The 26479-nt window shown below is 47.9% G+C and overlaps 1 protein-coding gene and 1 long non-coding RNA gene across 2 annotated transcripts in view; both read left to right on the forward strand.

The window, feature by feature from the left end:
* Positions 1-26479, forward strand: part of LOC138303505 (uncharacterized) — a 1082407-nt gene that overhangs the window by 673725 nt on the left and 382203 nt on the right. The gene's annotated exons all lie outside the window — the stretch shown is intronic.
* On the forward strand, positions 62-24607 carry LOC138245622 (zinc finger protein 777-like). Its single transcript, XM_069199353.1, has 5 exons — positions 62-166; positions 7509-7566; positions 20794-20920; positions 24356-24466; positions 24537-24607. The coding sequence occupies exons 1-5, from the start codon at positions 111-113 to the stop codon at positions 24605-24607; spliced, it is 423 nt and encodes a 140-aa protein (XP_069055454.1). The 5' UTR covers positions 62-110.

The following is a 26479-nucleotide window of genomic DNA, read 5'->3' on the forward strand; positions in this document are numbered from 1 at the left end:
CACTCGCATGCGTATTAAACACAGAGGCGCAAGCAGCGATTCCTTCCTGCGCATGCGCAGTCAACGCCCAGCCTCTCCCTGTCTGTCCCCGGCAGCAGACAGACCTACGGATGGAGCTCTCACTGCGAAGCGTCTCCTGTGGGCTCTACGCCTGCCACCTGCCGGGGTAGGACCCGAGGCCAGAGAGCTGCGGCCTGTCACCTCGCAGAGCCCCTGGGGGGAGCCTTACCGGGAGCTCGTGGGTCCAGGGGGCGCTCTGGGGTCACAGGGGGAGATTGGGGTCACAGAGGGAGCTCTGGGGTCACAGGGGGCGCTCTGCGGTCACAGGGGGAGATTGGGGTCACAGAAGGAGCTCTGGGGTCACAGGGGGAGATTGGGGTCACAGAGGGAGCTCTGGGGTCACAGGGGGCGCTCTGGGGTCACAGGGGGAGATTGGGGTCACAGAGGGAGCTCTGGGGTCACAGGGGGCGCTCTGGGGTCACAGGGGGAGATTGGGGTCACAGAAGGAGCTCTGGGGTCACAGGGGGCGCTCTGGGGTCACAGGGGGAGATTGGGGTCACAGAAGGAGCTCTGGGGTCACAGGGGGCGCTCTGGGGTCACAGGGGGAGATTGGGGTCACAGAGGAAGCTCTGGGGTCACAGGGGGAGATTGGGGGTCACAGAGGGAGCTCGGGGGTCACAGGGGGAGCTTGGGGGTCACAGAGGGAGCTCTGGGGTCACAGGGGGAGATTGGGGTCACAGAGGGAGCTCTGGGGTCACAGGGGGCGCTCTGGGGTCACGGGGAGATTGGGGTCACAGAGGGAGCTCGGGGGTCACAGGGGGAGCTTGGGGGTCACAGGGGGAGCTCTGGGGTCACAGAGGGAGCTCTGGGGTCACAAGGGGAGATTGGGGTCACAGAGGGAGCTCTAGGGTCTGCACCTGGTAGAGCTACTGATAGGATTGTCACAGAGGGAGCTCTGGGGTCTGCATGTGGGGGAGCTACTGATAGGATTGTCACAGAGGGAGCTCTGGGGTCTGCACCTGGTAGAGCTACTGATAGGATTGTCACAGAGGGAGCTCTGGGGTCTGCACCTGGTAGAGCTACTGATAGGATTGTCACAGAGGGAGCTCTGGGGTCTGCACCTGGTAGAGCTACTGATAGGATTGTCACAGGGGGAGCTCTGGGGTCTGCACCTGGTAGAGCTACTGATAGGATTGTCACAGAGGGAGCTCTGGGGTCTGCACCTGGTAGAGCTACTGATAGGATTGTCACAGAGGGAGCTCTGGGGTCTGCACCTGGTAGAGCTAATGATAGGATTGTCACAAAGGGAGCTCTGGGGTCTGCATGTGGGGGAGCTACTGATAGGATTGTCACAGAGGGAGCTCTGGGGTCTGCACCTGGTAGAGCTACTGATAGGATTGTCACAGAGGGAGCTCTGGGGTCTGCACCTGGTAGAGCTACTGATAGGATTGTCACAGAGGGAGCTCTGGGGTCTGCACCTGGTAGAGCTACTGATAGGATTGTCACAGAGGGAGCTCTAGGATCTGCACCTGGTAGAGCTACTGATAGGATTGTCACAGGGGGAGCTCTGGGGTCTGCACCTGGTAGAGCTACTGATAGGATTGTCACAGAGGGAGCTCTGGGGTCTGCACCTGGTAGAGCTACTGATAGGATTGTCACAGAGGGAGCTCTGGGGTCTGCACCTGGTAGAGCTACTGATAGGATTGTCACAGGGGGAGCTCTGGGGTCTGCACCTGGTAGAGCTACTGATAGGATTGTCACAGAGGGCGCTCTGGGGTCTGCATGTGGGGGAGCTACTGATAGGATTGTCACAGAGGGAGCTCTGGGGTCTGCACCTGGTAGAGCTACTGATAGGATTGTCACCGGGGGAGCTCTGGGGTCTGCACCTGGTAGAGCTACTGATAGGATTGTCACAGAGGGAGCTCTGGGGTCTGCATGTGGGGGAGCTACTGATAGGATTGTCACAGAGGGAGCTCTGGGGTCTGCACCTGGTAGAGCTACTGATAGGATTGTCACAGGGGGAGCTCTGGGGTCTGCACCTGGTAGAGCTACTGATAGGATTGTCACAGATGGAGCTCTGGGGTCTGCATGTGGGGGAGCTACTGATAGGATTGTCACAGAGGGAGCTCTGGGGTCTGCACCTGGTAGAGCTACTGATAGGATTGTCACAGGGGGAGCTCTGGGGTCTGCACCTGGTAGAGCTACTGATAGGATTGTCACAGAGGGAGCTCTGGGGTCTGCACCTGGTAGAGCTACTGATAGGATTGTCACAGAGGGAGCTCTGGGGTCTGCACCTGATAGAGCTACTGATAGGATTGTCACAGAGGGAGCTGTGGGGTCTGCATGTGGGGGAGCTACTGATAGGATTGTCACAGAGGGAGCTCTGGGGTCTGCACCTGGTAGAGCTACTGATAGGATTGTCACAGAGGGAGCTCTGGGGTCTGCACCTGGTAGAGCTACTGATAGGATTGTCACAGAGGGAGCTCTGGGATCTGCATGTGGGGGAGCTACTGATAGGATTGTCACAGAGGGAGCTCTGGGGTCTGCACCTGGTAGAGCTACTGATAGGATTGTCACAGAGGGCGCTCTGGGGTCTGCACCTGATAGAGCTACTGATAGGATTGTCACAGAGGGAGCTCTGGGGTCTGCATGTGGGGGAGCTACTGATAGGATTGTCACAGAGGGAGCTCTGGGGTCTGCACCTGGTAGAGCTACTGATAGGATTGTCACAGAGGGAGCTCTGGGGTCTGCACCTGGTAGAGCTACTGATAGGATTGTCACAGAGGGAGCTCTGGGATCTGCATGTGGGGGAGCTACTGATAGGATTGTCACAGAGGGAGCTCTGTGGTCTGCACCTGGTAGAGCTACTGATAGGATTGTCACAGAGGGCGCTCTGGGGTCTGCACCTGATAGAGCTACTGATAGGATTGTCACAGAGGGAGCTCTGGGATCTGCATGTGGGGGAGCTACTGATAGGATTGTCACAGATGGAGCTCTGGGGTCTGCACCTGGTAGTGCTACTGATAGGATTGTCACAGAGGGAGCTGTGGGGTCTGCACCTGGTAGAGCTACTGATAGGATTGTCACAGAGGGAGCTCTGGGATCTGCATGTGGGGGAGCTACTGATAGGATTGTCACAGAGGGAGCTCTGGGGTCTGCACCTGGTAGAGCTACTGATAGGATTGCCACAGAGGGAGCTCTGGGGTCTGCACCTGGTAGAGCTACTGATAGGATTGTCACAGAGGGAGCTCTGGGATCTGCATGTGGGGGAGCTACTGATAGGGTTGTCACAGAGGGAGCTCTGGGATCTGCACCTGGTAGAGCTTACTGATAGGATTGTCACAGAGGGAGCTCTAGGGTCTGCACCTGGTAGAGCTTACTGATAGGATTGTCACAGTGGGAGCTCTGGGATCTGCATGTGGGGGAGCTACTGATAGGACTGTCACAGAGGGAGCTCTGGGGCCTGCACCTGATGGAGCTACTGATAGGATTGTCACAGAGGGAGCTCTGAGATCTGCAATTGGTAGGGCTACTGATAGGATTGTCACAGTGGGAGCGCTGGGGTCTTCATCCGGGAGCACTACTGATAGGATTGTCACAGAAGGAGCTCTGGGGCCTGCACCTGATAGAGCTACTGATAGGATTGTCACAGAGGGAGCTCTGAGGTCTGCACCTGGGGAGCTACTGATAGGATTGTCACAGTTGAACCTCTGGGGTCACAGAGGGAGCTCTGGGTTTTGCACTTGATAGCACTTGAGCTACTGATAGGATTGTCACAGAGGGAGCTCTAGGATCTGCACCTGGTAGAGCTTACTGATAGGATTGTCACAATGGGAGCTCTGGGATCTGCATGTGGGGGAGCTACTGATACGATAGGACTGTCACGGAGGGAGCTCAGTGGTCTGCACCTGATAGAGCTACTGATAGGATTGTCACAGAGGGAGCTCTAGGGTCTGCACCTGGTAGAGCTACTGATAGGATTGTCACAGAGGGAGCTCTGAGGTCTGCAGTTGGGGAGCTACTGATAGGGTTGTCACAGAGGGAGCTCTGGGGTCTGCACCTGGTAGAGCTACTGATAGGATTGTCACAGTGGGAGCTCTGGGGTATGCATGTGGGGGAGCTACTGATAGGACTGTCACAGGGGGCTCTCTGGGGTCTGCACTTGATAGAGCTACTCATAGGATTGTCACAGTGGGATCTCTGGTCTGCATCTGGGTGAGCTACTTCTAGGATTGTCAGGAAGGGAGCTCTGGGGTCTGCCTTAGATCTACTGATAGGATTGCCACAGAGGGAGCTCTGGGGTCTGTTCCTGATAGAGCTACTGATAGGATTGACACAGAGGGAACTCTGAGGTCTGCATATGGGGACCTACAGATAGGATTGTCACAGTTGGAGCTCTGGGGTCTGCATCTGGGAAAACATCTGATAGGATTGTCACAGAGGGAGCTTTGAGGTGTGTACCTGCTAGAGCTACTGGTGGGATTGCCACAGAGGGAACTCTGAGTTCTGCACCTGGTAGAGCTACTGATAAGATTGTCACAGAAGGAACTCTGAGGTCTGCACCAGATAGAGCTACCAATAGGATTGTTACAGAAGGAGCTCTGGGGTCTGCACCCGATAGAGCTTCTGATAGGATTGTCACATAGGGAGCTCTGAGGTCTGCACCTGGTGGAGCTTCTGACAGGCTTCTCACAGTGGGAGCCCTGAGGTCTGCACCTGGTAGAGCTACCGATAGGAGTGTCACAGTGGGAGCTTGGGGGTCTGCATCTGAAGGAGCTACTGATAAGGTTGTCACAGAGGGAGCTTTGGGGTCTGCACCGAGGTAGCTACTAATAGGATTGTCACAAAGAGAGCTCTGGGGTCTGCACCTGCTGGACTATTGGTGGGATTGCCACAGAGGGAGCTCTGCGGTCTGCACCTGGAGAGCTACTGATAGGATTGTCACAGAGGGAACTCTGGGGTCGCAGATGAGGTGCTGGGTTCTGCACCCGATAGAGCTACTGATAGGATTGCCACAGAGTGAGCTCCGAGGTCTGCACTTGGTAGAGCTACTGATAGGATTGTCACAGAGGGAGCTCTAGGGTCTGCACCTGGTAGAGCTACTGATAGGATTGTCACAGAGGGAGCTCTGAGGTCTGCACTTGGGGAGCTACTGATAGGATTGTCACAGAAGGCACTCTGAGGTCTGCATCCGATAGAGCCACTGATAGGCTTGTCACAGAGGGAGCTCTACGGTCTGCACCTGGTAGAGCTACTGATAGGATTGTCAGAGAGGGAGCTCTAGGGTCTGCACCTGGTAGAACTACTGATAGGATTGTCACAGAGGGAGCTCTGAGGTGTGCACCTGATAGAGCTACTGATAGGATTGTCACAGAGGGAGCTCTGAGATCTGCACTTGGTAGAGCTACTGATAGGATTGTCACAGTGGGAGCTCTGGGGGTCTCCATCTGGGAGCGCTACTGATAGGATTGTCACAGAAGGAGCTCTGGGGCCTGCACCTGATAGAGCTACTGGTGGGATTGTCACAGAGGGAGCTCTGAGGTCTGCACCTAGGGAGCTACTGTTGGGATTGTCACAGATGGAGCTCTGAGGTCTGCACCTGGGGAGCTACTGATAGGATTGTCACAGTTGGACCTCTGGGGTCACAGAGGGAGCTCTGGGTTTTGCACTTGATAGAGCTACTGATAAGATTGCCACAGAGAGAGCTCTGGGGTCTGCACCTGCTGGACTACTGGTGGGATTGCCACAAAGGGAGCTCTGTGGTCTGCCCCTGGAGAGCTACTGATAGGATTGTCACAGAGGGAGCTCTGGGTTCTGCACCTGAGGAGCTACTGATAGGAATGTCACAGAGGGAACTCTGGGGTCACAGATGGAGTGCTGGGTTCTGCACCCGATAGAGCTACTGATAGGATTGCCACAGAGCGAGCTCTGAGGTCTGCACTTAGGGAGCTACTGATTGGGTTGTCGCAGAGGAGGCTCTACGGTCTGCACCTGATAGAGCTACTGATAGGATTGTCACAGTGGAAGCTCTGGGGTCTGCATCTGGGTGAGCTACTGATAGGGTTGTCGCAGAGGGAGCTTTGGGGTCTGCACATGATAGAGCTACTGATAGGATTGTCACAGTGGAAGCTCTGGGGTCTGCATGTGGGTGAGCTACTGATAGGGTTGTCGCAGAGGGAGCTCTGGGGTCTGCACCTGATAGAGCTACTGATAGGATTGTCACAGAGGGAGCTCTACGGTCTGCACCCGGTAGAGCTACTGATAGGATTGTCACAGTGGAAGCTCTGGGGTCTGCATCTGGGTGAGCTACTGATAGGGTTGTCGCAGAGGGAGCTCTGGGGTCTGCACCTGATAGAGCTACTGATAGGATTGTCACAGAGGGAGCTCTACGGTCTGCACCCGGTAGACCTACTGATAGGATTGTCACAGAGGGAGCTCTGGGGGTCTCCATCTGGGAGAGCTACTGATAGGGTTGTCACAGAGGGAGCTCTAGGGTCTGCACCTGGTAGAGCTACTGATAGGATTGTCACAGAGGGAGCTCTGAGGTCTGCACTTGGGGAGCTACTGATAGGGTTGTCGCAGAGGGAGTTCTGGGGTCTGCACCTGATAGAGCTACTGATAGGATTGTCACAGAGGGAGCTCTAGGGTCTGCACCTGGTAGAGCTTACTGATAGGATTGTCACAGTGGGGGCTCTGGGATCTGCATGTGGGGGAGCTACTGATAGGACTGTCACAGAGGGAGCTCTGGGGTCTTCACCTGATAGAGCTTCTGATAGGATTGTCACAGAGGGAGCTCTAGGGTCTGCACCTGGTAGAGCTACTGATAGGATTGTCACAGAGGGAGCTCTGAGGCCTGCAGGTGGGGAGCTACTGATAGGGTTGTCACAGAGGGAGCTCTGGGGTCTGCACCTGGAAGAGCTACTGATAGGATTGTCAAAGTGGGAGCTCTGGGGTCTGCATGTGGGGGAGCTACTGATAGGACTGTCACAGAGGGAGCTATGAGGTTTGCACCTGGCAGAGCTACTGATAGGATTGTCACAGAGGGAGCTCTGCGGTCTGCATCTGGGGAGAGACTGATAGGACTGTCAGTGGGAGCTCTGAGTTCTGCACTTGGTAGAGCTACCAATAGGATTGTCACAGTGCGATCTCTGGGGTCTGCATCTGGGTGAGCTACTTCTAGGATTGTCAGGAAGGGAGCTCTGGGGTCTGCTGTAGGTCTGCTGATAGGATTGCCACAGAGGGAGCTCTTGGGTCTGTTCCTGATAGAGCTACTGATAGGATTGACACAGAGGGCACTCTGAGGTCTGCATCTGGGGACCTACTGATAGGATTGTCACAGAGGGAGCTCTGGGGTCTGCACCTGGGGGAGCTATTGATAGGATTGTCACAGAGGGAGATCTGGGGTCTGCACCTGGGGGAGCTATTGATAGGATTGTCACAGAGGGAGCTCTGGGGTCTGCACAGGCATTCTTCTACTTTCCTGACTCAGGTCTGTTTTTAAATTCTAGCTCCAAAAATATGATGATGAATAGCAGCAACAGTATGCCTCATCAGGACTCTGATAATGTAAGTAATAAAATGCAGCCTTTTTACTATATTTATATCGGTGGGATTTGGAACCACTTTTCCCAATTTGTGAATCATGGTCCTGCTTTATTAAGTCACATGGTGTTCTCCTTGGCTTTCCATCCGTTGAAGCCCCCTCATTGTCCTGGTTCCTTATGGTGGTCTCATGTACTCCCCAAACTGCCTTTGAGTTGCCTTGAGCGGTGGCGCTCGCATGCTGCATGCTGGTGGTTTGTGGGGGTTTGAGGTGACTTGACAGGTGTACAAGGCCTGCAGATGTTTGTGGACCGCGGGATGTGTGACCGGGAGACAGAGGAGAATGGCACTGCCACTAAAGGAATGTGCAGAGAAGCAGAGCTTAGTCCTGAAGGTTCCCAGTGAGGTTTTAGTAACTTTCACAGCTCAAGAGAGATTGATTCTTTTCATAGTTCTAGGACCAGGAAATGATTCCATCAATTTCACTCCAGAGATGTATCTGGGATAAGTTAGCGCCTCCACTTGTGTGGCATTAAGGAGCTATGGGACCATGTTCAGATATTCACAAGTTTCTTAAGCAGTGACCCACCGGTTCTGATTGGGCAGGAGAGTAGACTGGAGATTGCGCAGTGTGTTGCCTTGATTCAGAGGACAGTCGGCTCTCTCACATTTAGTCTTCCTTACCCCACGATGGTGTGGGTGTGTGTTTGCGCTCACACACACCTATGCAGTATATTTCTTCATGTTGCTAAGGTCCAGCTGGCAGTGAGGGATGCAGTAAAGTTATGGTTTTGTACTCATGTTCTAGATGATTGAGGATTATGCAATTTAATAATCCTGGTCCCTTTCAGATCATGCTTTGTTTGCTTATTTCATTTACAGTGATTAGCTCATTGTTTAAGCTAAGCTGTGCTTTCCAGATGTTTAAGTTAGCACTTAAATCTTTCTTACGTATGAGTTATAGATTTTCAGCTGTGCCTTTTCTGGATATATCTACTTGTTCAATAGAGTTTGGAGGTTTATGGTAATATGAAATGCACTGTGTGTGTGGATAGCCTCTTGCCTAACCACATGTTTTTACTTATCTCTTTAGATGCTTTCTGAGTGATGCATATCTCATTGAGATCTATGTAGGGCTAATATTGAACAGGTGAACATCTGGGTCTCCCGTTAGATAGGTGTTGTCTCTGTATGACGAGTCAAAGGTTAATTACGAGGAGATTGGAAGAAAATAACGAGGCAAATATCTACCCAGTGGTGGCCTCTACCAGAGGGCGGGGTGCTGGTTGTGGGTCAGCTAGTGAAGGGAACCCCACATCAGATCCCTTATTTGCAAACAGTTTTGAGGTTCTTGGCTCCTGGCTCTTAGCCCCCACATCTGGCTTCGGCAGTAAAAACGTCTGTAGCATTAGGTGCTGCCATGGCTGGCCTAGTGGGGCCATCTGGCCCCCACATTGTGGCAAACCTCAATGTTGGAAGTCTGGAGGCAGTGACTTGCAGCGGGATGTGTGATCATGAGGAGTTTTGGGAGCCCAGATGTTTGCATTTGAAGACCGGGGTCCTTTTGCCTTGCTGGTTTTGCGCCTGCTGGCGTGCTCCTAAGTCCGGCATTCACCCACAGAAGTCAGGAGGCTGGCTCAAAACCACAGTCAGTGCAACAGAGGTAAGTCACTACAATATTTGGAGAAAGGAGAGGTAAACCACAGCACTTTGCTGGGTAGAGCTGTGGCACACGGAGTCGTCTGGCCCAGGTGTTTTGCGGCTTGTTCGCTGATTAGCTCCCCCACCTCTCCTCTTTTACCACCTCTGCTGCTATGAAAATCTCCATCCATGAACATCAGAGGCCATCCTGAGTGATGTGTGAGAGGCTGGTGTGTTCGTGCCCCTCCTTATTTGGTTCTCCGTGAGTCGCAGACTGTTATGGCCTTGTCGGACATACACTGGCGGGGAGCCTCTGGTGGTGCCGACGAGCCAGCTGACTCCTCTGAAGATGTTGGTTTTTGGGAGGAGGTGGCACCAGTGACTGCGGTTTGTGTTCAGAAGGAGTCACTTGGGGCTGCTTGGCATTTGTGCAGAGATTTAATATCATCTAAAGTCTGAATCTCAAACAACAGTCTGATTATCTAGGGGAATTCCTCTAGGAGCCTTCTCTGAAGCAAATAAGAGGACAATTAGTAAGCTTTGCTCAGGAAGAATAATCCCTTTAAGGGCAATTAATAAGACAAAATCCGTTCCTATTAGGAATAAGACAACCCTTCTAAATGTGGTGAAGCACTCAAATTCCCCTTTCTGTTTCTTCCAAAAGGAAAACGTGGGGGCCAGTGATGTCTCTTCAAAGCTGGATGTCAGCTTGGATGCAAGGAATCCTGCAAAACTTTATTCCTCAACTCATTTGTATCCAAGAACAGGGTACTCAGTTTCCAGAGAAAACCTCAAATGCCATATCAAGGATTTCACTCTGCCTGATGTACCCCCCAGGACCCACACTCAGCCCCACCCTCTTCAACACTTATATTGACATTGCTGGCCAGCACCGTAAAAACCCAGGGACTCAGCATCATATCCTACGCTGGGGATACACAACTCAACCTCTCCCTCTCAAAAAATACCACCAAGACCAACTTTCACAACTGCATGACAGATGTCACCATCTGGATGAAGGAAAACTGCCTTAAGCTGTACATGGACAAGACATAGGTAATGATCTTCAGAAACTGAAGCTCCCACTGACACGCATCACAGTCGACCTCAGTTCTCGGACCTACTCCTACTCCCACTGACCATGCTAGGAACCTAAGCATCATTCTGGATAACAAGCTAACTATGAGGATTCAGGTCAGTTCTGCCTCCTCCTCCTCCTGCTTCTTTATCTTCCACATGCTTCCTAAGATATTTAAAAGGTGATCCCAAAGCTCAAGACTCATCATCACCCAGGCCCTGATCTCAAGCCAACTGGACTATGGCAAGGCTCTCTACACAGGGATCGCATATCCTCCGACAGCTACAGGCCATACAAAATGGTGTATCTAGACTCGTCCTAGATCTCCCTAGACAAACACACATGACTCCCTACTTCAGGGAACTCAACTGGCTCCCTCTTCAGAAACGTTGCTAGCTCCTGACCCACATATGCAAGGCCCTACAAAACTGTGGACCTACTTAAACCACTGCCTGAACTTCCATCAGCCCACCAGACACCTCTGCTCTGCTTCCCTTTCTCTAACCCTCACCACCCACATCTGACATAGCACATGCAGAGGTTGCTTCTTCCCCTACCTAGCAGCAAAGAGATGGAATGAGCTACCCTTTCATCTCTGGACCTCATCATTCGGAAAGTCCCTGAAGACCTGGCTAGTCGGCTAATCAGCTGGCCCCTGCCAGCGCCTGGATACCCTAACGAGTGACAAGAAGCGCCCTACAAATCCACTGATTGATTGATACTCAACTGGGAAAACAATTGCCAGAGGTGATAATTCCTCCTACTACTCCCTTATGTAATCAGCAGAAATCTGCATTACATTTTTTTAGTTGCACCATGTTAGAAATGGGGTCTCTGGTTGGCAGTCAGTTTACACCCTGTCTAAGTAGGGACCCTCCCTCTAGTCAGGATAAGAGAGGTACCCAGCTCAGATAACCCCTGCTCACCCTCTTGGTAACTTGGCATAAGCAGTCGGGCTTATCTCAGAAGCAATGTGTAAAGCATTTGCACCAACACACAGTAATACAGTGAAAACAATACAAAAGGACACACCAGTTTTAGAAAAATAGCCGATAGCTCCGTGAGGCGCTATCATGGCGTCACGAACAACAAATCCAACAGATCAGGCCAGCCGCAGCGTCGCAGGCCAGCTACAGTGTTGGGAAGACCCACAGACAGTACCTTGGAAATGCAAGGCGTTGTGATCCTCGCAATGAGATCCAGAGTGTGGCATCGGTTCTGAGGTTTGTGCGGGGGTAATCTGGCCCTTGAAGTCACACGCGTTGCAGATCGAACTCCGGGCTGATGACAAAGTCAGGAGTGCTGGCGTGGATGGTGTCTGGGCTGCGGTGTGAAGCCGGACAATAAAATGTGTGGTGCCCACAGGTCACGGTGCAGGCAGCGGCTCGGTGGTGGTGTCCAGCGGCGTTGGTGAGACCAGGGCTGGGGTGTGAAGCGGGTGGTGCAACGTGAGGTGTCCAAGTCACGGTGCAAGCAGCGGCGGTGTCGTTGCTTAAGCGCTTTTGTTGGTAGGCCCAAGGTGAAAGTGCAGCATGGGGCGAGCTTCGTGCTGTGCTCACAGGTCGCGGTGCAGACAGCAACGTCTGTTGACAAGATTGGAGTTGATGGCACTGGCATCGGTGAACTGGGGCTGTGGTGCGGGACAGGGCGGTGCTTTGTGTCCCTCACAAGCAGTGTCCTCAGGCCACGGTGCAGGCAGCGGCGTCAGTGTCACCATGGAGCAGTGTCGTCCGGGACGCCAAGGCTGCGATGTGAGCAAGGCGATAGGAAGTGCGGGGATCACAGGTCACAGTGCAAGCAGTGGCTCGGTGACGCATCAGGTGGTGGCGTCAGAGAGACCAGGGTTGCGGTGCTACCTGGGGCACGGCTCCACGTGGGGTAGTCAGGTCACGGTGCAGTCAGCGGCATCATTGAAAGTGTTGCAGTGGTTTTACTTCTGTTGCAGCACAAAACACACAGTTCCCAGTGCTGTAGACAGATGTAGCTGAAGTCTTTGATATCCCTGAGACTTAAAACAGGAGGCAAGTTCTACTCCAAGCCGTTTGAGAAACCTCACAAGGAGGATTCACAGCAAAGTCCAGCCTTAGCCCTCTTTAAGGCAAAAGCAGCAACTGCAGGCCAACCCAGCAAAGCAGCACAGTTAAGGGGCAGTACTCCTCCTCCAGCTCTTCAGCTCTTCTTCTTGGCAGAGGTTCCTCCCGATCCAGAAGTGTTCTACCAGTCTGGGGTTTTGGGTCCACTACTTATACTCAGTTCTGCCTTTGAAGTAGGCAAACCTCAAAGGAAAGTCTCTGTTGACAACATCCTGCCTTTCCCAGGCCTGGCCCCAGACACATACCAGGTGGTCGGAGACTACATCGTGTGAGGGCAGGCACAGTCCTTTTGGGTGTTAGCGACCACTCCTCCCTCCACTCGAGCCCAGATGGCCCAGCAGGATATGCAGGCTACACCCTGCTCCCTTTGTGTCACTGTCTAGAGGGAATTCACAACAGCCCATTTGTCCGTCTGGCCCAGACATTGAATACACAAGCAGACAGAGGCACAAAATGGTTTAAGTAAGAAAAGGCCCACTTTCTAAAAGTGGCATTTTCAAACAGACAATATAAAAACCAACTTTATAAAAAGATGTGTTTTTAAATTGTGAGCTCAGAGACCCCAAACTCCAGCTCTCTAACTGCTCCCTAAGGGAAACTGCACTTTAAGAATATTTAAAGGCAGCCCCCAGGTTAACCTATGAAAGAGATAGGCCTTGCAACAGTGAAAAACAAATTTGGCAGTATTGCACTGTTAGGACATGTAAAACACATCAGTAATGTCCCACCTTTAACATACACTGCACTCTGCCCATGGGGATACCTAGGACCTACCTTAAGGGTGCCTTACATGTATAAAAAGGGAAGGTTTTGGCCTGGCAAGTGGGTACACTTGCCAGATCGAATTGGCAGTTTAAAACTGCACACAGACACTGCAGTGGCAGGTCTGAGTCACGGTTACAGGGCTACTTATGTGGGTGACACAAACAGTGCTGGAGGCCCACTAGTAGCATTTGATTTACAGGCCCTGGGGACCTCTAGTGCACTTTACTAGGGACTTAGTAGTAAATCAAATATGCCAATCATGGATAAACCAATCAGCAGTACAATTTACACAGAGAGCAGTTGCACTTTAGCACTGATCAGCAGTGGCAAAGTGTGCAGAGACACTAAACCAGCAAAAACAGAGTCCAACATACCATAAAAACATGAGGTCAGAAGGCAAAAAGACAGGGGGAAACATGCCAAAAGATGCCAGGTCTAACATATCCCTGTGGAGATATCGGTCTCCGTCCCCAAGATCTTGGCCACACCTGATTTTGAGCTACTTGGGAGCCCTTCCTGGGCATTATGTTCAGTATTCAGAATCTCTCAAATGTCTGAAAATAATTCTGTCATCCATTCTCACTTTACTCAAAAAATATGTTAATAGTACCGATCATATTCAATATACTCTTTTAACAGACCTGAAGGTTTTGGTGGTGGTAAGCGATGAAAATTTTACAAGCTGGGTTTCACAGTTTATTTTAAAAAAAAGTGAGAGGGGAAGGTAATCACATAGTTCAGTTTCAGATGTCCCTTGACATGCTCCTTTGGCAAAACCTACGGATAATGATTATGGGCTACCAGTTAGTAAACCAGTGCCTAGGAATGGATTCCTCTTTTCAATACTCCAAGGCCAGGCCTTCTTTTAAAGATATTGGGATCCAAGGTGGCAGCCCTCAGTGGAAGAAGTCATACAGTTCTGTTACAAAATATCAGAATTAGTCAAACCTGTTTATTCCTTAAATAAAACTGTAGAACTCCCGGTACCCCGAATCCAGCAGATATAAATTCTGTGGAACCCACTGCCTGCTTCAAGATGGACTCCTTTCTTATTTTTATGTTTAAATAATCTGATAAACAGAATATTATAGATGCCCCTCATTGTCCTCAGCATAGAGATAAGAAAAAAACAAAAAACTGCTTACTTCAAAAAAGAAAAAAAACAACAGAGTACTTCAAAGAACCGTCCTAAAAAGCACCATTTCCAGGAAAAGTTGGAAGTGTCTCCAGGAGAGAAGCGGGTGTCTACAACTAATGATGGAATTCTAAACGATTTAAAGCTTAAGGAAGCTCATTCTTCGAAGCAAGAGTCGATTACCACTTACCCTCTAGAAGTAGGAGTTGAGGACTTAGATGGTAATTACCATCCTGCTACCATCTGACTGTAGCAACCTCTACTCTTGACTTTGTGGCAATGTTTGAGTATGATATAATTTTGAATCGTTCATTTTTATTATCATATTTCGCTGACAATGAGAATCTTAAAATGATTCAAAATAATGATATGTCTCTTGTAAATTATATCTCATTTAACCACAGCAAACAATGCCAGAGACTCTTTTCAATCTAGAGCAGTAGCCAATTTGTTTCTACAAAATAGTAATTTACCAGTGCAGAGAGACTGATGTCATACCAGTCCTCTGAAAAAGTAAGACATGAGTCACAGTATGATAATCCATCTTGCTTCCCTGATGCATGTTACTAACCGTCAGGGAATGAGATAGTAGGCGGAAGTCTAATGCTCCTACAGGTCTCGGTAGTGAATAAAGTGAGACATGTTACTAAGCATGATACTTTAGGGTTCAGGTCCCCTTCCGCAACAGAGGAAGGTTTGTCCAAATGGAATTGCTTGGCTGGTACCCTTCATTGTACTTGTGCTTTGGGTCTGGTGTTCACTTTCTATACTTAATAATAGTTTAAAAATTGTTTCCTAGAATACAGCAGGTTTACTGAATATATCAGATAAAATGGATTTGCCCTGAAAGCTGATCTTATCTGCACCCGGGAAACCTGATAAATCCGACTTATCTTTAGATGGTTCTTATGTTTTTACTTGTAATGCTTCTCCTTCAAAAGAGGTCACACCAGAGGTGGCATAGCTATTTTATTTAAAGAACGTAATGGGACCACCACTAGTTTTATTAAGAGCTCGAGTAGGTCCCACTGGTTTCCTGCCAGGATTTTTCAAGCTAAAAAGGCTTCTAGAGAAGACGGGCACTAACGTAGGTTCCTGGCATCCTGATGTTATTTGTTTCTTTCGTCATCTTACCAAACAGGCTGCAAGTAGGAATTGTTGGGCTAATGCCAGGCTCGCTCAGAACCCTCATACTACGTCCTCGCTGGCTTATACTAAGTCATTGTGAAACCCGTCACAATTACCTACCCTTATCTTTAGTAAAGAAATAAATGGGCTGATTAGCACTCAATTAGTTTCCTTCTCACTTGATAGAGTTCAATTAATAGCATCTTTGAAAAGGAGAAGACGACTGAAAGCTGGACAAAAAGCAAGAATCAGATTGTAATTGGAGAGGCTGTATCCTCCAAGAATTTGAGGAAATTCTGGGAGAATATTGTGGATTGTTGTGGAACAAGGGTCAGATCCAGCCACTCACCCATTAAGGAAGACCTATGTGGTAGTTTTATCTCAGAGTTATATGCAGCCAACTCGGAAGATGTCTTTTTGGGACTATCCCGCTGTTCACGAAAGGAAGGCAGTGAGTTATGATCCTCCCTCTGAGGTCGAGATTGTGACTTCAGTCTCTTCTTTGAGGACTTCCGGAGTGCTGGGTCCGGGTGAGTTCCCAATCTCAGTTTTAAAAAGTGAAGCCAATCTACGGGAAATCATTTTATCTCCAGTCTTTGAATATTGTTATGACAAATCTGCACTGCCTTTATCTTGGGCTGTGAGTGTAATTATCCCACTTTATAAAAAGGGAGACCATAATCTATCTAATAATTATTGACAAATTGCTTTGTTAGATGCCGTTGGCAAGTTCTTTACTTAAAGTCTTCCTGATCACCGCCAGACCTGGGTTAGTGAGGAATACATAATACCATCAGAGATGATGGGCTTTAGCAACATCATGGCACCCTGGACAAAATCACAGTTCTGCGACTTATTGTAGAAAAATATGTGTTCGACAGAAGTTCCCCACTTTACGCTGCCTTTATCGACTTTTCTAAAGCGTACGATAAAGTTGATAGTTCTACCACATAAAAAAGCTGCATGAACTGGGTATGCCAGGAACCTTATTACGTTTAATTATTGCTTTGCACTCATCTTCCTAGTGTCAGGGCTTGCTGGGAGAGGATCAGGCTTGTCCACTGTGATCTCAACAAAAAATGGTTTGAAGCAGGACTGTTTGTCGGCCCCACTGCTGTTTTCTCTTTTACATGCTGCTTTGGAAAATTGTTTCACGATATCCTCTGAGTACTACGGGTCGCTCAGTGGTCTGTCTATGTGCGGATGAGATAATAATTCTTGATCTCACACCTAAAGGTTTAAATAACCATCTCACTGCTCTACAGCAGTATGGAGGGTCTCACTTTCTGAAAATTAACATTGTAAAAGCAAAGTCTTGTTTTTTCATTGCAAAAGTCTGAGTAACTACTCAAATTACTCTTGGTACCTTGGGACGGATACTTGGAGATTGTGAATTCTTATGAATGTTTAGGGAAACTTGTGTGTAGCACTTTAAATGAGTTGTAACATATATTAAACAGCATCTGTAAGTCTAAATTCCAGGCTAAGGTGTTGGGTGCGTTTTACAGTGCAATGGGGTGGGGACATTTTTCCCAGATACTTATTATATTTAAATTAAAATCCTGGCTACTTTATTGTATGTAGTGGAATTAATTGCTGTTGCAAAATGGGGTTTCCTAGACAAAGTTGCGGCCTTAAGATTTGAATTTGGGTTGAAAAGTTAATTTGTGCTCTGTCTGGCAGGAGTGGTTTGTTGGGGTCATCGTAATTGAGAAGTGATTCTAACTCATTAAGCAGTTACATGTGTAACGAGATTAGGGAGGTCATTATGACTTCGCTGGATGTAAAAGGTCGTCTGCCGAAGTCCAGATGGGCAAGTTGCCGCCAGTGCGGCCTCCTTCCTGAAGGCCCCCATTAAGAGTTTCTCGCTGAGTGAGCAGGTGTTTCCGCCCACTGGCTCAGTGGAAAACGGCCTACAACATTGACGCTGGCTCACAATAGAGCCGGCGGCAATGCTGTAGTGCGTAGGGTGCACCAACACCCATTGCGATGTTCACTGTCTGCAAAGTAGGCAGTGAACATCACGACCGGACTGGCCAGGGGGTACAACTACCATGGAACCACCGGCGGAGAAGGGTCTTGTAACCCCCAGGGCAGCTCTGCTTCAGCACTGCACTGGCAGACTAGGACCACCAGAACAACCAGCACCACCAGTCCCTCCTTTGAAGGAAATCTGGTGGTGCTGGCGGTCTGACCGTGGCTCTACCACCACTGTCGTAATGTGGCCACTTTGACGGTGCTCCGATTGTCACCACAATCCTGGCAGTCTCAAGACCACCAGTGTCATAATGACCCCCCAGGTGGTGAAAAAGAGAGAAATCCATGTTTTTAAGGAATTTCTGATATGCTTTACGCTTGTTTAACGTAGACATGGGACAGATATTGTCTGTGTCTCTGACCCAGTTAACAGCGCATCTCAACCTGACCTCTTCTTACTTAAGCTTTCACCTGGACACTGATGTTTGTTTAAAAAAAGAAAAAAATGAGATGGTAAGGAAGTCTTATATCTTGATAAAACTGCAGCAATATTTGATTTAGAACATATCGCACTGTATCAAGCATTTTTGGACATTGCTACGCTTAAATATGTTAACCCTAAAAGTTTTAACTTCTAAATGGTATACATCATCTAATATATGCTACCTCTGCAATAATGGCGTCCAAAATGTAAAACACATGTTATTTATTTGCCTCGTCTTGTTACTACATTGCCGCACTTTAATGGGACCCTTGTTCTTAAAACATTAATGGTGGTCATTACGACCCTGGCGATCGCGGTGGCGGTGTGACCGCCGCCAGAACATTGGTCCCAGTGCTTTGGTGGCGGTCTATCCGCCACATTATGACCGTTGCAGTTGCACCACGGTTGGATCACCAGCACTGCCTGTTTTCCACCACAGGAAGGACTGGCAGTGCTGGCGGTTCTAATGCACCAGGGCGGTGCTGCATGCAGCACCTCCCTGGGGATTACGACCGTCCTCTACGCCAGCATTTACATGGCGAATGCACCGCCATGTAAAAACTGGCCGAGACAGGGTGCAGGGGGACACCATGAACAGCCCAGTTGTACTTTTCTCTGGCTGCATTGCAGACTGTGAAAAAGGTGACGGGTGCTATTGCACCTTACGCACCGCAACATTGCCGCCGGCTCAATTATGAGCCAGCGTCAATATTGTGGGCTGTTCCCTGCTGGGCCAGCGGGAACTCCTAATGGGGCACACAAGAAGGCAGCCGCACTGGCGGCAACCTGACTGTGGGAATTTGGTGGGTGGCCTTTTCCTTCCGCCAAACTCTTAATGACCCTCTAAGTTTGAATGACACGTATACAACCATTATTTTCTTCTCCTTACAAAATGTGTTGTGTTTTCAACATTTTTAAATCTTTTTTAAAAAAATCTATATTGAATTTGTGTTGTAATTGTATATATGTTTTGACTATTAATTTGATTGTATCATGGTTCATGATTGAAATATGTTATTTAATTGTCACACTTAGTTATTACATTGGCACACCGCTATGAGACCTCCAGCCTTAAAACAAGCACCGTTCTTGAGCAATAGCTGTTGCCAGTCAGCTATTATTTGTTTTTCCTAGTGAAATGTTTTTGCCAGTGTTCTTTACCATTCTTAAATCTGCACTGAATTTACTCATCACTACTGAATAGATCTATTTGCTTCTTCCCAAGGTAAAATCAATTGCCTTATGACTAGTTTATCTTCAGAGGCATCCTGCAGAGTGCAAGAAAGGTTAGGCCCTTACAGTTTCCAGATTGTACCAGCACAATTGCTGAGCTCTAGCATATCAGATTTGCTTTTTCAATAGAGGAAACAAGGACAAAAGTATGTTAGTGCACATGAATGTCAGTCATATTTCTGTAAATGCACACCTTAATGTTTTGTTCTGATCAAGGAGATTCACAGGTGCACTGGGAATATGCAGCAGTCGCAGATTCTCGCAAGTTCTCCTGGAATTCCTTTATGGATTTCATGAAAGTCAAAATATTTTCTATTTAAGATGGCCAAAAAGTCATTATGTCTGCACCAGTGAATCCTTGGGCAAAGGAAAATATTTTGCTTGAAAGACAGCTTGTTGATATAGAAAGGTGTGTGCTTGTTATTGGACAAGGCACAAGAAAAAACCCCAAAAGCCCTTTTAGAGAATACGTTTTTTGTTTTATAAAGACCAAGGCTTCAGAAGACCAATCATTTCCCCAGATGTATGTGGTGAGTGGATTGTGGACAGTAAGACAGTTGCAGTTTGGAGATTTCTATCACAAGAATGAATCGCGACCACAAGGTTTTAGTGTTTTAAAAAAAATGAAAGACTAAGTAGGAGAATTCTGTGTCACAAACTTTTCCTGACACTAATACAACAAAGCTTTTTGTCTGCTCTTTTTGAACACCAAGAAACTGTAAGTAAACACGTAAGATCCACAGGTAGCGCTGGTGAGACATAAACAAAATCTGGCTTGCGATGACCTGTTTTTGATGTTTTGTTGATGTTGCCTTTTTGGATTGAAGTGATTGGTTTTTGTATCTTTTTTCAATTCAGGACCAGGGAACTGCTGGCAAAATGAATTTTGTTACAGCTAAAGTCACCTTTATGTAAATGTTCAATATAATCCAACTAATGGCTTTTGAATGCCAGGCAGGATACTGAGTGCTTGTGGCAGTGGGACCAGTAATGACTGAGCTCCTGTAAACACCCAGAGGAAGGGCAGTGGATCTGCCCAAACCACGATGTGTTGCTGGGCAGAGGGATGGTCTGAAATTGTGTTGTGACTACCACTGAATAGGATTTGCACATAATATTTAAAGAAATATCCGGCTGAGCAGCTGTGTTATTTTGCGGTGAGCTAGGAGAATGAAGTTGTGAAGGGATAGATAATTTTCTGATTATGTCAGGGTTAAACATAATATTACATTGTATTTTATCAGTATTTTATAAGTGGCAAAGTTTGTAATAAGGTTGTAATAAGTATATAAATTATTGTTTTTTAAATTGAAATACAACAGTTACAAGAAAGATAAGGCACCCTATAGTTGCCGGAGTCGGTGGTTTTACTTACACTTTATACTTTGCGATCTATGGGTATTTGAATGTTAATAGTTTTATTAGTGAGCGAGAATTGGAGCAGGGCCTTTGGATTGTGACTGGTGACCAGCGTTAGGGGCTCTACAATGGATGCAGGACCCTGTTCAACCACCAACCCTCCTGTGTAAACAGGAGCACCACACATTCGTAAAGTGTACTAAAACTTCATTTCTCAGAACATCACATCCTACACTTTCCACCGATTAGCTTCTGTAAAGAATTCTGTTCTTTACAAAACATTGTCTCAGTTTTGGGATACTGGATTGAAGTTTATGAGTAAGACATTAACACATACTGCTATGATATCTTCTCCAAGGTACCAGTTACATTCCAGGATGTCGCTGCCAGTTTCTCTGACGAGGAGTGGACGCTCTTGCAGCGCTGGCAGAAGGAGCTGTACCAGAATGTGATGAAGGAAATCCAGCAGGCCTTGCACTCGCTTGGTAATGCTACACAGGGTTCATTATTAGAACTTGCACTTTGTAAAATACTCTCCTAATCGCAAGTTTGTGTTTCACAGGACTTGATTTTAATTATTGTTTTTTCATTTAGATCATTCTTTTTATATTTCTCTGTCATGCAAACCTTTTATATGCAAGTGTGTAAGACGGAAGTAAATCTTAGTGGAATTCAAAATGCATCTTAGATTACACTTTGGGGCAGACTAACCCATCCTAAGGTGCAAGAGAAACTACTGTACCTAGAATGAGGAATCATTATAAGCTCTGGAGATGATGAAGGCAAGTGATGTGTGAATCCGTAAATATGAGGCCAGTGCATGATGAAGGTAATGCCATGATTTATGTGGCACATTGGCTTTGGAGCCAGCAATTGCTGAAGGTAAATGATGTGTGTGAGCACTAACCATGGGTCCGAACATGATGGAGGCGAGTGATGTGTGTGCAGTAGATACTATGGGGCCAGCTCATGATGAATGGGAATGATGTGTGTGAAGGATTAACTATGTGGGCAATGACTGGTGAAGGTGAGTGATGTGTGTACAACTTTAAATATGTGGACAGCGCATGATAGAGGTTTGTGATGTGTGTGTGTGAAGGAGTAAGACTGGGTCAGCTTGTGATGGAGTTGAGGGATGTGTATGAAGAAGTAACGGGGCCCAGTGAATGGTGGAAGTGGAAGATGTTTGTGAAACATTGTCTTGAGATAAGAATCTGTTTAAGATAATATTATTAACCTTGTGTGGCAGATTTAATAAGTCATGGGATTCTCAGCAGGGTCACACCAGTGCCTAGAACTAAATGATTTGAATATTTTAGTAATTTCCAAGTAAAAGCATCCCTAAAGTAACAAAGTGTGTGTGTGTGTGTGCTGAATCTAGGGAAACTCAATAGCATATAGCAATGCTTCCCAAACCTTTTGGACCCACAACCTAATTTTTAGAACAAATGTTCTCAACCCTCCTAGTTTTAACGAACGTGAGAAGGGGGCACTTTCTTAAATAGTTTGTAAATATTGCAACATTTACCATGCTCTTCAATATTGAACTGTGGACAAGATATTGATCTGTCCATAAATGTGGCTGATGCTTTATTTAAAAAGTTGGACATATACTTTTAAGTTTTACATGTCCTGGTAGTGAAAAACTCATAAATAGGTTTTTCACTAAGGAAAGGTCTACTCATCCCACTGAATAACAACATTAGGTTCCCCTATTACATTTAATACGTGATAACGTTTGGTTGGGAACAGGTAGAAATGTCGCTTTCCTGGCTCTAATGGATTGTAATTTAAAAGTTTCTTTAATGGTAACGTTGGCTTTTAAGTCATAATTCTGAAAATGCCATTTTAGAAAGTTAGCATTTTGTTGTCTTCATCATTTGGTGCCTGCTGCCTCTGTCCTGGGTCACAGGACTAGGTATAGTTGGCAATTGGCCATTGTGTATTCCTCCCAGACAGTAAAACAGAGAGTGGTTAGTTGTTGGCAGAATTGGCCATACTGCCAGGATAACAGGGGCGGAGCTGTTCCCCGACCCACTAACATTTTCAAAGGGCTGTCTTAGCACACTCACAAAGAACTTGATACTAGGCTTTTGTGACCCCAGACCTCTCGGAGCCTGGGCAAGGGAATGGGGGTAAATTCCAGAAGGCAGAAACACCTAAAAGTGTCTCTCACTTCAAAGGCTGGCACTGGGTATGAGTATTAGACCCTCAGACCTACTCTTCAGTACACTCCTTCCTTGTACTTCAGAGGACTGCCCAGCTGCTTGAGCCCTGCTGTTTGAACCCAGGACTACCAGAGTGACCCCAAGGGCTAGTTAGGTCCGACCCTTGAACCCTGGACCATGCTTGCAGTGAGTCATACCCTTCAAGCGGGGCCCACCCAGTTCTGGACTCTTGGAAGTGGTGCTGAAAGTGCTAAAACTGCCAAAAACAACATTTTCCACTTAAATGTGGTTTGAGAACTGACAGGAGACTAAGACGGATCTGCCCGCCAACCCACCCAAGGTGCATTGAGAGTCGACCGGACTTAGCGGTACCTCCCACTTCTTTCTTCTCCCCAGCAGCAAATCCTGTTCAGTAGCTCCTCTCTGGAAGGGTATCCGGTCTTGTGGAGCGCTTGTTAGCCTGCAGCTTTGTTCCACTGAGGACGTCCAAAAAAGTGACAAAGTCCGAATGTAGAAATCTTCACCATGAGTATGTCCAGCAGCTCCCCAACGACACCTCCTCCTCACCGGCTATTACACCTCTGAACTTTACCTACTCATACATATTGCTTAAAAAATTGTAATTTGTCCAAAGGTAAGCCGAGACTGGGCCCCATCCACTTCTTGTATGTGAACTGTGCTCCATCACAGTCAGCTATAACTTTAGACTTTGCCCCGGTCTCGTGCGACTGGATGCCCGTGGTTAGCGCTTTGATCTTTTAGGAGATTCTTTTTACTAAAAACTTGAAAAATTCATGCCTCTGATTTCAATGATTGGATTTTTGTTTTTTTTGGTCTTAAATTACTTATTAAATTTGACTCTATTTTTCAAAATTGGTGTGTATTTTTGTCTTGGGTTTTCGCTTTATTGCTGCTTGGATGCTGCATAAATACTTAACAAAGTGCCTCTAAGTTAAGCATGACTGCCTCTGTGTCAGGCTACCAACGTGTTAAGCACAGGTAATTCTGCGACATTTTATGATTCACTCTGACAAGGAATGTGGTTGTTGCTTGAGAAGGGTTTCACCCCATCAATCAATAACCCACTTTCTGACATCAACTGGAGGTTGTGCCCCTGTAGCTTACCGCCTCTTTGAGGACTAACTTCTGTACTTACTAAGAACATCATCAGAGCTAAATGATTTCCACTCTCTGACAGTGCAGCGAAACAAGTTCCATTCTTTTTCTCAATATTGTAATTAACATAATTTAGACGGTCAACATGTAGGTTAGTGTTCATGTGACTTAGTACACAGTCAATAAAGAAAATCTTCACAAGACAAGAATCAGGATCAAACCCATAAAGGTTTATTCAAAAGTAAGATTATTACAGAAAGTAAAAAAATGGTTACTTAGTTCATCAGCAAATCAGTGTCTCAATAGGAAATCAAAATAATGCAAGAAAATCAACATAAGGTCTATCTCCAAAGGAAGTAAACAGTCAGAACTAGTCAAGCAAGACAACTGACATAGAGTCTGCCTCCAAAGAAAGTTAGTCTAACCTCATATGTGTGATGCTTGGCAGACGTGCTGCTGCAGTAACATCGCACAGCGAAAACAGCAGATGCAGACGCCGAGTCACTGCGATGGGCGTCAGGCGCGTTACCTGTTGGGAACTCCTCCCTTCATCTTGCAGCGTCTTGGCTTCTCCTGCTATTGATGGTGTAACGCGAGGCTGTGGGTTAACTACATTTCTTTCCACTTTCCACACAGGCCCTGTCATTGCCACGCATGTGTTTTCATTAAGAACGAAAGAAAAGGAAGACCTGAACCCCTTCGAAGAAGCAGACTCGGAGACAAGACACAGCGATGATGAACCCTCAGGTGTGTAGCAGCGCGACAGTTATACTTACCTATGCATTTATTCATTTATTTACTATTCTGCGTCATAAAGGACCACCTTCACAACACGTGACTGAAGCGCTGCGCGAGAGCCGGTACAACTGCTTACTTGAAGCCCTGTGAGAGCGTGTGACGTCAGCTGACTGAAGCACTGTGCTAAAGCCTCTGCTGTCAACAGATTGAAGCACTGCGTGAGAGCCTGTGTGTTCAACTGATTGAAGCGCTATGTGAGAGCCTGTGTATTCAACTGATTGAAGCGCTGCGTGAGAGCCTGTGCATTCAACTGATTGAAGAGCTGTGTCTGGGAGCCTGTCTGTTCAACTGGTTGAAGCGCTGCATGAGAGCGTGTGTGTTCATCTGATTGAAGCGCTGCGTGAGAGCGTGTGTGTTCATCTGATTGAAGCGCTGCATGAGAGCGTGTGTGTTCATCTGATTGAAGCGCTGCGTTAGAGGCAGTGTGTTCCACTGATTGAAGCGCTGTGTGAGAGCCTGTGTGTTCAACTGATTGAAGCGCTATGTGAGAGCCTGTGCATTCAACTTACTGAAGAGCTGCGTGTGGGAGCCTGTGCATTCAACTGACTGAAGAGCTGCGTGTGGGAGCCTGTGCATTCAACTGACTGAAGAGCTGCGTGTGAGAGCCTGTGCATTCAACTGACTGAAGAGCTGCGTGTAGGAGCCTGTGCATTCAACTGACTGAAGAGCTGCGTGTGGGAGCCTGTGCATTCAACTGACTGAAGAGCTGCGTGTGAGAGCCTGTGCATTCAACTGACTGAAGCACTGCGCTAGAGCCTCTGCTGTCAGCAGATTGAAGAGCTGCGTGTGGGAGCCTGTGCATTCAACTGACTGAAGAGCTGCGTGTGGGAGCCTGTGCATTCAACTGACTGAAGAGCTGCGTGTGAGAGCCTGTGCATTCAACTGAGTGAAGCACTGCGCTAGAGCCTCTGCTGTCAGCAGATTGAAGCGCTGCGTGAGAGCCTGTGTGTTCAACTGATTGAAGCGCTATGTGAGAGCCTGTGACATCAGCTGACTGAAGCGATGTGCTAGAGCCTCTGCTGTCAAAAGATTGAAGCGCTGCGTGAGAGCCTGTGTGTTCAACTGATTAAAGCGCTATGTGAGAGCCTGTGTATTCGACTGATTGAAGCGCTGCGTGAGAGCCTGTGTGTTCCACTGATTGAAGCGCTGCGTGAGAGCCTATGTGTTGAACTGATTGAAGCGCTATGTGAGAGCCTGTGCATTCAACTGACTGAAGAGCTGCGTGTGGGAGCCTGTGTGCTCAACTGACTGAAGAGCTGCGTGTGGGAGCCTGTGCATTCAACTGACTGAAGAGCTGCGTGTGAGAGCCTGCGCATTCAACTGACTTAAGAGCTGTGTGTGGGAGCCTGCACATTCAACTGATTGAAGAGCTGCGTGTGGCAGCCTGCGCATTCAACTGACTGAAGAGCTGCGTGTGAGAGCCTGCGTATTCAACTGATTGAAGAGCTGTGTGGGAGCCTGTGCATTCAACTGATTGAAGAGCTGCGTGTGGGAGTCTGCGTATTCAACTGATTGAAGAGCTGCGTGTGAGAGCCTGCGTATTCAACTGATTGAAGAGCTGTGTGGGAGCCTGTGCATTCAACTGATTGAAGAGCTGTGTGTGGGAGCCTGCGTATTCAACTGATTGGGAAGTTGTGTGAGAGCCTGTGTATTCAACTGATTGAAGAGCTGTGTGTGAGAGCCTGTGTATTCAACTGACTGAAGAGCTGCGTGTGGGAGCCTGTGTATTCAACTGACTCAAGAGCTGCGTGTGGGAGCCTGTGTATTCAACTGACTGAAGAGCTGCGTGTGGGAGCCTGTGCATTCAACTGACTGAAGGGCTGCGTGTGGGAGCCTGTGCATTCAACTGACTGAAGAGCTGCGTGTGGGAGCCTGTGTATTCAACTGATTGAAGAGCTGCGTGTGAGAGCCTGCATATTCAACTGATTGAAGAGCTGTGTGGGAGCCTGTGCATTCAACTGA

This window comes from Pleurodeles waltl, chromosome 7, assembly GCF_031143425.1.
Source record: "Pleurodeles waltl isolate 20211129_DDA chromosome 7, aPleWal1.hap1.20221129, whole genome shotgun sequence".
Lineage (NCBI taxonomy): Eukaryota > Metazoa > Chordata > Amphibia > Caudata > Salamandridae > Pleurodeles > Pleurodeles waltl.

What these genes read in the sequence shown, in the direction of transcription:
- LOC138245622 (XM_069199353.1), top strand. Translation starts at nt 111, where the DNA reads ATGGAGCTCTCACTGCGAAGCGTCTCCTGTGGGCTCTACGCCTGCCAC. An exon ending in TACGCCTGCCACCTGCCGGG is followed by an intron (nt 167 to 7,508) that starts GTAGGACCCGAG and finishes TTTAAATTCTAG; the next exon opens with CTCCAAAAATATGATGATGA. An exon ending in CTCATCAGGACTCTGATAAT is followed by an intron (nt 7,567 to 20,793) that starts GTAAGTAATAAA and finishes ATCTTCTCCAAG; the next exon opens with GTACCAGTTACATTCCAGGA.